The sequence below is a fragment of the Jatropha curcas genome, chromosome 8, assembly GCF_041381405.1.
Source record: "Jatropha curcas cultivar XTBG-Jc1 chromosome 8, XTBG_Jcur_1.0, whole genome shotgun sequence".
NCBI classification, from domain to species: domain Eukaryota; kingdom Viridiplantae; phylum Streptophyta; class Magnoliopsida; order Malpighiales; family Euphorbiaceae; genus Jatropha; species Jatropha curcas.
In genome coordinates this window covers 22,852,637-22,863,965 of record NC_143158.1, presented here as the reverse complement: position 1 = coordinate 22,863,965, position 11,329 = coordinate 22,852,637, and the positions used below count along the sequence as shown (strand labels likewise).

The 11,329-nt window shown below is 32.0% G+C and overlaps 1 protein-coding gene across 1 annotated transcript; it reads left to right on the top strand.

Moving 5' to 3' along the window:
- Positions 1–1,013: 1,013 nt before the first annotated feature.
- Positions 1,014–9,710, top strand: LOC149494350 (metaxin-like protein). Its single transcript, XM_089725160.1, has 6 exons — positions 1,014–1,366; positions 2,581–2,915; positions 3,384–3,460; positions 3,555–3,615; positions 8,870–9,035; positions 9,206–9,710. Exons 1-6 carry the CDS (start codon positions 1,207–1,209, stop codon positions 9,388–9,390), a joined length of 984 nt encoding a protein of 327 aa, XP_089581286.1. The 5' UTR covers positions 1,014–1,206; the 3' UTR covers positions 9,391–9,710.
- Positions 9,711–11,329: the final 1,619 nt, after the last annotated feature.

The following is an 11,329-nucleotide window of genomic DNA, read 5'->3' as shown; positions in this document are numbered from 1 at the left end:
TGCCAGCGTGGAAAAATCTTGTCCACTCTGGCGTAAACGATGTCGTTTATGGTTTATCCAGCTATAAACACTCATCTTGTCCAATCAGTGTCTCTTTTCGCATTTTTTTTGTCTCTATAGGGTTTTGTCTCTCTTCTGCAATTATAATTATAAATTTATTCTTTATCAGAAATATCATAACCATTAAAGCAAAAGGTGAGAAAAGGATCGTAACAGAGAGATATACTTTGATGGTTAACTCAATTTTTGACCAAACAGCGTCAAAAGCCTCCGAATGCAGAACAAAAAAGAGGTTATGGATGAAGACACCAAGCTTTAACTAAATTGCTGCTTCATTCAAATGCAAATAAAATCAAGGAACGAAAAAAAATATCTCCATATTTCTTAAAATTATACTTCAACATGACCATTGTTTCACCACAACTATTCTGCTATTTTTTTTCTAATTCTTCTACTTTTGTTTCGAACTCATATCAAAATTTAAAAATAAATATACATAAATAAATCAAATTAAAGATTTCTTCTAATTTTATCAGGATCAAACAAGAAATGCAGAGAGAGGGAGAAGTACATCTGGAGATTACTCTTGATGACGTCTGGTGCAAAGAGAATTTTGAAAGAGAATGAGATAATCTGGATGAGAAATATGATTGAGGAAGAGCTTAGGAGCATCACTGGGCAGAAGAATAAATTTGAAAAGCAAAAAGCCTTACAAGAAGAAGCAGAAAATTTTCTGAATCTCAAGGCTGAACTTAAGAAGATAGGAGCTGCCAGTGAAAAACAGCTCCTAAAGATTCATGAGGAGAAGGAACGGCTCAAAGTAAATGAAGAAGAGAGGACTGATGTGACAATAAAATTACATATGTGGCAATAAAATGGACCCATGTTCACTTACTTACCCAGGTCAGCGTGTTTGCGCTTCACGCGCGAGGACCCAAATTAAGAGGTATATAAATAATGAAAAAAAATGAAAAAGTGTATAAGTGGTATCTATATATTGGCCATTAAAAAATAGAAGTTGAAATAGTTTTAAGTAACAAAATTGAAGATGGAGGACGATAGAGTGATAGTTCCCAATTTAGGGTCGCTGGGTGAAAATTAGCCAAACCCCTACCATTAATCAAAACCCTACAATCGATCAATAACAAAATCAACCGCCTATTAACTCTGCTCTTTCCTTGCATTGTCAAAAGCGAGAAAAAGAAAATGGAAGAATCGCGAGAGAGAGAAGAGTACACTCTTGTTGCAAGAAAACCATGTTTCGGGCTCCCAACTGCTTGCCCAATTTGCTTGCCTGTTTACATCTATCTCAAGTTAGCTCGTTTTCCTTTTCGCTTGGATTTCAATTCCACCTATCCAGATTCAGGTATGGTTTAACACTAGCAATCTTTCTTTCTTCCTTTCTTTCCCTTTTCTTTTCTCTCCTTTTGTGTTTTTGGTTCTTTTAATATTTCTATTGTTACTCTAGTTTTAATCGTCTTCTTGATCAGCTTTAACTTTTATGAAATTCGCTTTTAAAATATATATGCATAAATTTAGTTGTATTGACATCACAGAAACTGCAAAACCTGAAGAAACCCAGTTCTTCAACTAAGCCGTTACTGTGAAATGAGTGCAAAATTTGCAATTTTATGTTATTTATTATTGTTATAATGCTAAGTTAGGGACAGATAATAATTGAAGTCATGTAACTTACTTTTCTGTCTCTCAAATTATCTTGCTTTCCCTAACCTAAAATTTTATAACCCTCCACAATATGATGTAATGTAGTCAAAATTATGTTTCATATCAATTAGGAAGATGATTAGGATAGTACCTCTTAAAATCCTTTGCTCTCCTCTATTAATTAATGCTTTTTTCTACTTGTCTTACACTTGATATCTAATAAAACTTTATTTTATTAGAGTGCAAAAACTATTTATTCACTCTTTTGTTTGGTCTTTTATGGCTTCTTTCTACCGATATGCTGTCAGAGGTGTGGTATTATCTCTTTCCTCGCATGTATATGCTCTTGTTGGATGCATGGATTTAGAAACTTGAATTTGTATTTCATCAGCATTGTCTTGTTTCTTCCACTCTGATTTTCTCATTAACTTCTATGATTTTGCTCTATAGGTGACTTCTCTACTACATGTTGTCTCTGTCGCCTTTTTGTCCCTTTCTATAACTTCGATCATTTAGTTTGGAGATGCGGGGTGGAATCATTGGGGTGTAAATATATTTATTTTATGTAGCCAGTGATTCTTTTTGTGAAGCGGAAAGGCCATTGCTGCATCTTGTGTTTTTAGTTCTCAGTATGCATTTCTTCTTTCTTTTTTTTTTTTTTTTTTTTTTTTTTTTTTTTTTTTTTTTTTTTTTTTTTTTTTCTCTCTCTCTTTTCTGCACACTGTCCTTGCTGGTTTATGATATAAAACTTCTATATATGCTCCCAATTTGGAATCTATATATTTATGAGTGTCTGTGTTATGAGCATCTGTTTTTTGTGCTTCATCATGCACTTGTATGCGACTGTATTTGTATATATTAAACGTCAATATAATCATCAGAGAACTTTTTTGTTTTTTTGCCTTTCTGTACTAGATCAAATTCCATATGTTGAATCTGGTGTTTATGTGGCCTATAATAATGAGAATGGCGGTGTTATTCAACGTTTAAAGGAAGATGGTATCGTTAATTTGGATGCTGAATTCTGCTCGATCCCAGAATGGATCTCATTGAAAGCAATGATTAACTCTTGGCTTCTAGATGCAATCACATATGAACTCTGGTTGGGATCTGCTGGAAGTTCTGCTTTCAAGAGTTATTATTCTGACCTTCCTTGGTTAATAGGAAAGGCTTTATTCGTTAAGCAAACATACACTGTTAAGCAGCGACTCGGGATAACAAAAGAAAATGCTGAACGAAGGGAAGTAGAGGTTGTTCTTTCTTTATCATAGATCTTTTTTGTGCGGCTATTTTCTGATTTATTGCGTGTTCTCTCTTTTACAGATGCACTGTCATGCATCCACGCATATTTTAAAGTCATATGTGTGCTAGAGGTGTAAATCATTTACTTAGCAGATGACAGTACATGGGGGTCAAAACCCTTTACTTGTTTCTTCAATTGAGGGCTCATATTTTAATTCAGCTCATTTGAGTCCCTCAGTTCTAATTTGTGGCCAATTAAGGGCAAAATATTGTGACAACCAATGGAGCAGATATCTATTTTAATAAAGTTAATGTGGGTTCCACGAAACAATGACAGATCTGATTATATTACGACATATGGCATTACTTACAAAATAAAAAAGAAAAATTGTTTTCTTCATTTTTTAACTTTATTTTCGTTGAGTTTGAAATTAGTTGTTGTTAATTTATACTTAATATATATTGGCAATAGACAGATTTACAAGAGAGCAAAAATTGCATATGCAGCTTTGTCAACCAGATTAGGGGAGCAGGAGTTTCTATTCGATGACAGGTCACTCTTCTGGCCTTTCTGCTTCGGGTTTAAAGTTTAGCTTTGAAATTAACCTGTTAATGATGCATTCAATTGCATGGTTGCTTTTATATAGGGCATCAAGTTTGGATGCTTTCTTCCTGGGGCATGTGCTTTACACTATTCAAGCATTACCTGTGAGTTCCTTAAAAAAATTTTCTGCTCTGATCATTTTAGAAGCTAACTGTCAATGCATACTACTTATTCAATTGAGTTACATTAATTGATCAGATACACATAAACTGATACTTCTTGGGTAAGCTGATAAAAGTCATCAATTAATTTTCTGAGATACATTACATGAATAGATATCCATAATCCATGCAATAAAATTGATAGTTTAATGAGCTGATAATACTTGTTGCACTTTGAAACATGATTAGCCAGTTAGATACTGCATACTTGGCATACAAAGTATGTGAATTTGAACTAGTTAGATGGTTAAGTAAAGTTGAGTATCTATTCAAGTTGTTAGACTGTATGGTGCTTTTTGGCAGTTGTTGCCAGTTAGAAGCTTAACTCGTTTAAAACTACTAAATCTTGTAGGACTTTGATTATTTGCTTCTATATCTTTCATCGAAAGGAAAGTAAAAAGAAAAGTTTGCTTGTGTTAGCTTTGCAAGTTTTATTTTTCTTACATAATTGACACCTCTAGTAACTCTTGTTTTCATGCTCTAAGACTTGCGTACATCTTTGAATCACATTGTACTTTGTTTTGCAATACATTTATCTAAGGTATTTTCTACTAGTGCTGTTGAGAAGTTCTGATTGAGACATTCTGATTGAGGCATTCTGAAAGAAGTTAGCTGAAATATTCTGCTTTATATTGACGAATATCCTAATGCTCATTCTGATTTTCTTTTATCTTTAGATTTTTATATTAAAGAATATTTCAGTAATGATGAAATAAAATAACTAGATCTACATGATGAAGAAGTAACTGGTGAACAAATGAAAAAGGAAAAAAGTTAGTTGCCAAGACTCTGGAAATAGCTAGTATAGAAGCAATATGAAAAAATTCTGCACAATTTTGATGGTTTAGGATGTGGTAGTAAAGCCACAATGACAGTTCTACTATGCTAGCAGACAGATACTAGATTTTTGCAAATATCTGAGGAAATCCTATTGAGCAATGAATTTGAATAAATTGAAGAAGATTTCAGTCGGATAAGCCTTGTGCCCCTTGGAGGCAAGACAGCTTGGGAAAACTTGAACTTTTTGGAAATTGGGGCTAGGGTTTATAGAAATGATGAATATTTAAGGTGTTTTCTTACACAGACATCTAGGAAATCCTATTGAGCAATGGATTGGGATAATGGAAAAAGATTTCCGGCAATTTAAGGCTTTTGCCCCTTGGACACAGGACAACTTGGAAACTTGAACTTTATGGAGATTGGGGCTAGGGTTTATTTAAATCAAAAATTAGGCCTGAATATCAGTATGGAAGATCTGAATTTCTTTAGAAAAAAAAGGAAAATTTAGCAAACAAAAGCAAACTACTAGAATCACACAAATAAGATCTGGAACTCACTCCGATGAATAAAGAGTCACCCTAGAAGGTAAAAGCATAATCTGCTTTAATTTTATTGACTGTAAACTTATTAAGCATTAGAAGCATGGGTAATTGTGTACCCAAACTACTCCTAAAGCTTTACTTAATAGGACTTGCAAACTAGTCCTCATCCTTCAAGGATTTGGACTCCCAAAATAAACTCCCCAAATAACAAGGACTCTAAAATGTCTTAAAGCAAATATAAATTTCATTAACAAATAGTGACACAATTCCAGAAAAGCTGAAATTACAGAATTGTCCTGTAAACCTAAAGTTCTTGACTAGCAACTTATAGTGAAATAGAAATAAAGAAATGTAGTAAGACTAGAAATATGTTATAATATCTAAAATAAATTGTAGACAAATTCTAAACAACAATTCTAAAATTCTTGAACCTTTAAATTTGAATTTTCTTGTTTTCATTGCCTTGCATACCCTCTTTCCCAATCCAGAAATTATCATTTAGAAGTTTAGTACCGTTCATACAAGTTGCAATATGGTGCTTATGTTGTAAATTTTAATAAACAATAATGAATAATGGGTGTGGCATCAGAGCAAGATGGGTTTAGGAACAGTTAGTCCATTAAGTAGGATGGTAATGTAGCAGAAAAGTCCACCTAAACATGACCAATGATATTTCTAGTGGACTATTCTCTCGATGATTCTGCTATTGTAAGAAAAACGAAATGATACGTCATGTGTGGCTTATTGGAGGATGTCACTAAGGTGTACCTGTTTGAGACATTTTCCTGGACATTTTACTAGAATTTGAGGCGTAGGCGCACAACAGAATAAGATATTAGCAACATAAAAAAGGATAAGAAAAAAAAAATGAAAAGATGTGGATTGGAAAAGGAAAGACAAGCAAAATTATTGCAAAAGCAAATTTCTCATGACACTTGAAGTAGAAGAGATGAGAAAGATGAGGGATTTGCAAGCCCATTATTTTGAGCAAACAAGTGATGACATGTCATTGGAGGACTTGCTGAATTTCAACAATGTCCATTTACTTTTCACTATAAATTTAAATCACTCTTATAGCTGCAATGGTAGTCACAATCACAGTCGTGACAGAATCGAGGTCTCTGCAGATCAAATGCTATTGTCATGGTCATTATCACAACTTTTTTTTAGGCATAGAAAATTATGCTAAATGCACAGATTATTGCAATATATTTACTCAAATTTTAGTTAAATAAAATGGATAAATAAGCATACATTCATTCTTAAGAATGTTGTTTTGTTTTTAACTTTTTAATTACCTAACAAACAAGTTTAGAAACAAAATTAAACGAAATTGTCCAAGTTTTTTATTCAACATCAAAGGGGTATCATATAATTCAAAAGACATTTTGCACTGAGGTAAGAAGAGATTCATGTAGTTTTTTTATGACACAATGTAACACTGAAAATTAAAATTTGGTACCTTTTAATTTTAAATTGTTTGATGACATCTACATATTATTTAAGTCTCAGTTAAGGTAAAATCACTTAAATTGATAACTCAAAATTTAACTTTAAATTTGCACTAAATACGACAAGCTACTAATCTTTGTAACAACTTTGGAATTTAGAAATTTTGGAACTGCATTTGAATTTCTCGTTCTCTTCAATTGCTAACACTTATTTCTCAATTCTACAAACATAACGTAAGTGTCTAATATTTTAAAAAGAACCATTTTAGACGTTGCAAAACTTGATTTTAAACTATAGTTTGGCTAGTTTATATTTTTTATGACCAAGCATTGTCAAATTACTATAGTAAGTAATCGTAATTACTTTTAATCTACATATTTAAGGTGGTGTTCTTGTCAATGACAATTATAAAAGAAGCCCAAAAGATTAGTATTTTTAATTCTGATCTTGCATGGAAAATGCAAAAAACTTGAATCTAGGCTCATGAGCTACTTTCTAGCTTTAGCAAACACAGTTTAATTGGATACTTGAATAAGGGTTGAGTATTTCAGGTTATATTGTAGGAGAGAAGCACGGACCTTATGCAAAGACAATAACAATGTTTTTTTTTTTTTTTTTTTTTTTATTGAACCTTTACATGGCAGTTAAAATCAGCTGCTAAGGATTAGCTAGTTTCAGCTATTACTTCTAATATAGTGACTATTATGGCATGCATGTTTCCCTTTGTGTAATAGGGGAAATTATAATGGTAAAGGGAGGGCTAAATATCTCAAGTGGAATGATATTCAAAACTGAGGATGCAAAGGGAATTGTCATCCCACTTAGCCAGTGAGCTCTGTTATAATCTACATATTTAATATGTAGATTAAATAGGTCGGGTGTTTGGTATAATTTCTGTTTCTGATTTTTTTTTTTCTGTTTTCTAATCCAAAATTGATTTCTTGGAAATTGAGCTGATAAAACATGTTAAAAGCCACATTTTATGGCTTTTCTCTGTTGTGAAAACCTTTTTTTCTGTTTTGAGACACTAAATAACAAAAATAAATAGTTTAATAATAGATCTTTCTTTCATATTTGAGAAACAAAAACAAAAAACCTATAACAAAATCAATCACTAAAATAATTAGATTTCAATTTGATTTTTATTGTCAGTTTTTTTCCTTGGTTGTAAATGCCTAATTGGCTTGATCCACCTCAATGTCATATTCTTCTCTTGATAAAAGATACCGATTAGTCTCATCTTCTACGTTTCACAGTAAATTTTAAGGTGATGTTTGATGACACTTTCTGGCAGTTAAAATTAAAATTTTCATTACTTATTAGTTCTTAAATTGTTTAATTTTGATAATACTTATTTACGTATCTTATAAAGGTCTCAATTTAAGTTAAAAATTCTCTTAAAATGAAAAGTATTGGGTTTTTGAAAAACTTTGCAATTAAAAAATTTTAGCACTATATTATTTGATACTTCAAATTCAGGTCTTAGATTGTTACCTCATAATTTTCAATTTTATCAAACACCATCTAAGTTTATGAAGAGTCATTACATTTTAGTTATACTAGTTGCTGAGGATGAAAGTTGCTACTCATAGCAAACTGTTAAAAATTTTAGTATTCTTTCAGGAATACCTAGAATAGTCTTTGCTGTCCAAAAATGCATGGTTGATAAAGGAATTTACTACATGTGAAACTGCTATTTTATTTTTTCGTCAAATGAAGAATAATATATCATACAAGTAGCTTAGGCCAGTGAGAGAGTTTGTTCAAGAGACGGTGCGATAGAGGGCAAGCTGTAAGATTTTAGTTGTATGAGTAAATATTCTTTCCTTAATATCTGCAATAAACTCTCTCCATCTGTCATAACAAAGTATATTGTTGTTGTCATCTTATGTTTTTTAAAGGAATTTGTTCGCTCAATTTCAGCCTTGGTCACTAGAGTCATTACTCAATTTCATCACATTAATTTCTGTATCATAAAAATTATTGAACTGTTCTAAACTGCAGCTTTTGTTTCAACAAGATCACCATTGCCAAATTTTAGTAGAAGTTAGATCAGATAATTGATGTGGCTGTAAAGTGAGTCCTGTGGCGCACCTTTAGTTGTGCAACTAGAATAGAAAAACGAAGTTAAGTTTCTCATATGGAATCTGGTGGAGTTGTGTTGTGATTTCTTGTGATAGATTAAACTGGTTTTCCTAACATTTAATCATTAATCTAGTCACCAAGGATGAAATTAATCAGGAATTTACTCAATCAGAAATAGTTCATGTTTAAGCTAAATGTGGCGAGTTGATCTTAAATTGATGTGTAGTTGTATTCTTGTCAAAATGCATGAGGTCATTTATTACCAATTACCTTATAATTTCTAATTTTATCATGTCTTTCTTCCCTTAAACTGATCCATTGCCATTATGTTGTATCAGGAAACATCAGTTCTTCGGAGTTCTCTTTTAGAGCATGGTAATCTTGTACGCTATGCAGAGAAATTTAAGACTAATTTCTTGGAATCTGATTCATCTTCATCTTCCATCCCGCGATTTCATCCAGAGTCCTCATCCTCAACTCCAAGAAGAGGTCCTTCAAATTATAGTAAGAACTTTCTACTTCTTGACTTCCATATTTTTATATTTCTCAATAGTATTTTGAATTGTTGATGGATGAATTAAACCAACTCAGAATTTTTTTTCAGTCCATATGTAAGTCAAAACTCCTTTCACATGCAATTTACCTAATATTTTAACTTACCTGTTCATCATCAGGTTCAAAACCCAATAGAAAACCCAAGAGGGAAAAAACAGAAGAGGAGAAAACTTTCAAAAGAAGGGGAAAATATTTTTTGTTAGCACAAGCAGTTGCAATTCTCCTTTTCCTATCCCTCATGAGCGGATATGATTTTTCTGAGGTGGATGTTGATGGCGGTGATGGAGGGTATGGGTATGACTGAGAAGGCATTGTTTTATATGACATTATGTTCACTGTGAATTTTTCTTACCCTCCATGAGGACCTTGTCAAGTATCAGGCAACACCAGGATAGGTACTTGTTTCATTTTTGACATCTCTTTCAAAATAATTACATCTGTGGAAGTGGAAATATACTATTACCTGTGCCATAGACAGATGTTCAAGGTGATACAGGGGAGAAAATTTTGTAATAGTTGGATTTTGATGTCTAATTTTTGACCTGTTGTCTTGTATTTCGATTTGTTACTCTTCAATCTGTACAATATTCAATTGTTCGGTTATTGAGCCTCCGTTGAAACAAATCAGCAGTAGGATTCAGTCAATTTCTTATTAAAGGCTTGTTTATGGAATTCATTTACAAATCCAAATTTTCATGTTCAGTATAAATGAAAATTTAATTGGATTTTCACACTTACTAAATTTAATGGAATTGGTTATGCTTGGATAAATTTTTTTAATAAAATTGATAGAAATTTTCCTTTCCCTCTACATCTATAAGGTGTTATTTTATAAACCTCCTTCCTTGTATCTCCTTGCCTTTACTTTTGTAGAGCAAATGTTTGTTAAAAGACCTCAGCAAGTCCTAAAACTGCAAACCTTGTTTGATCACCTATTTTACAACAGATGTTTAATTTGTTTTTAAGGATCTAAGCAAGTTTACAAACTGCAAAAATTTGAAAGAGACTTTCCCTCATTAAACTGGACAAGGGATCTTGGCATGTCAATAAACTATTGAATTTTCTTTGAAGGGACGAGCATGGTCATAAACTGCAGAAATCTTTATTTGAAAAAACTAACAACTCTCTAAACTACATAAATCTTTGATGAAGTGACCTTGCCATGGGACCAACATTGTCCAAAAACTGCAAAAATATCTTTAAAGAGACTTATGCATATGGTTAAACTGTTAGTTGTTAAAAGGTTATGAACCTTTTATGGAGTCTTACTGCTAAGGAGGAGTCGATATGAAGGGGAGTTTGAACAGTTGCTGCGAGAAGAAAAAAAGGAAAGGAGACGAGAAGATCCAGCAAATTGAAAAGGATGAAATAATTTGATGAGAAGATCCAGCAAATTGAAAAAGATGAAATAATTTTTTTATGAACATTATGCTTTGCATAATTGAGATTTTTTTAGTTGCTCTTATTTGCTGGATGTGAATAAACTTGTGCACAATTAGAAAGGAATAGGGTTCAAAATATTTTTTATTTTTTCTTATAGATTGGATAAAAAATAATTTTTGAATGAGATACTGAACTCCATCATGAATTGAAAAATAAATCAAGTTTAACTTTAGCACCTTGATTAAAAATAAATACTATAATATTGAAAATTGATCGAAAAACTAGTTTTTTAGTTTAACAAAAAACAAATTATAGCTTTGAATTCGTGTTTGGAAGGATACATTGGGGATTTTGTTGAACATAATCAAGAGAGTGATAGAAGGCATCAGTCAGCCATTAATAAAAGCTTGAAGGTAGATGGAGATAGAACACAAAGGAAATAGAGTTAGTGGCTGGAGAAGAGAAGGAAGAAGAAGGGAGAGAAAAGAATATGACGAGAACAAAAAAGGAGTAAGAGAGATAAAAGTGAGTTTTTTTTACTGATATGGAAAAATTTTATAATTAATTACACCACAGGTCATTTTTTTTTAAACGGTAAAAACTGCAAATTTCATTGACTTAAATCAGAAAACAAAGAATCAACAATAAAGGAAGAAGGGGCAACAGAACAATGCTGAAGTTCTTTTAAAATAGGAAATTGCACCACATGTCAGCTTAGTTGCTAGAAATTCCATTTAACGTATACAAAAATAGGATTTTTAAATAGATAACAACTTATAGTTTAGGAATAAGGAGGGAAAATAGGAAATTATTTGTCTAGATCGGGTCAATAGTCACGCTTATGAACTAAATCAATGACA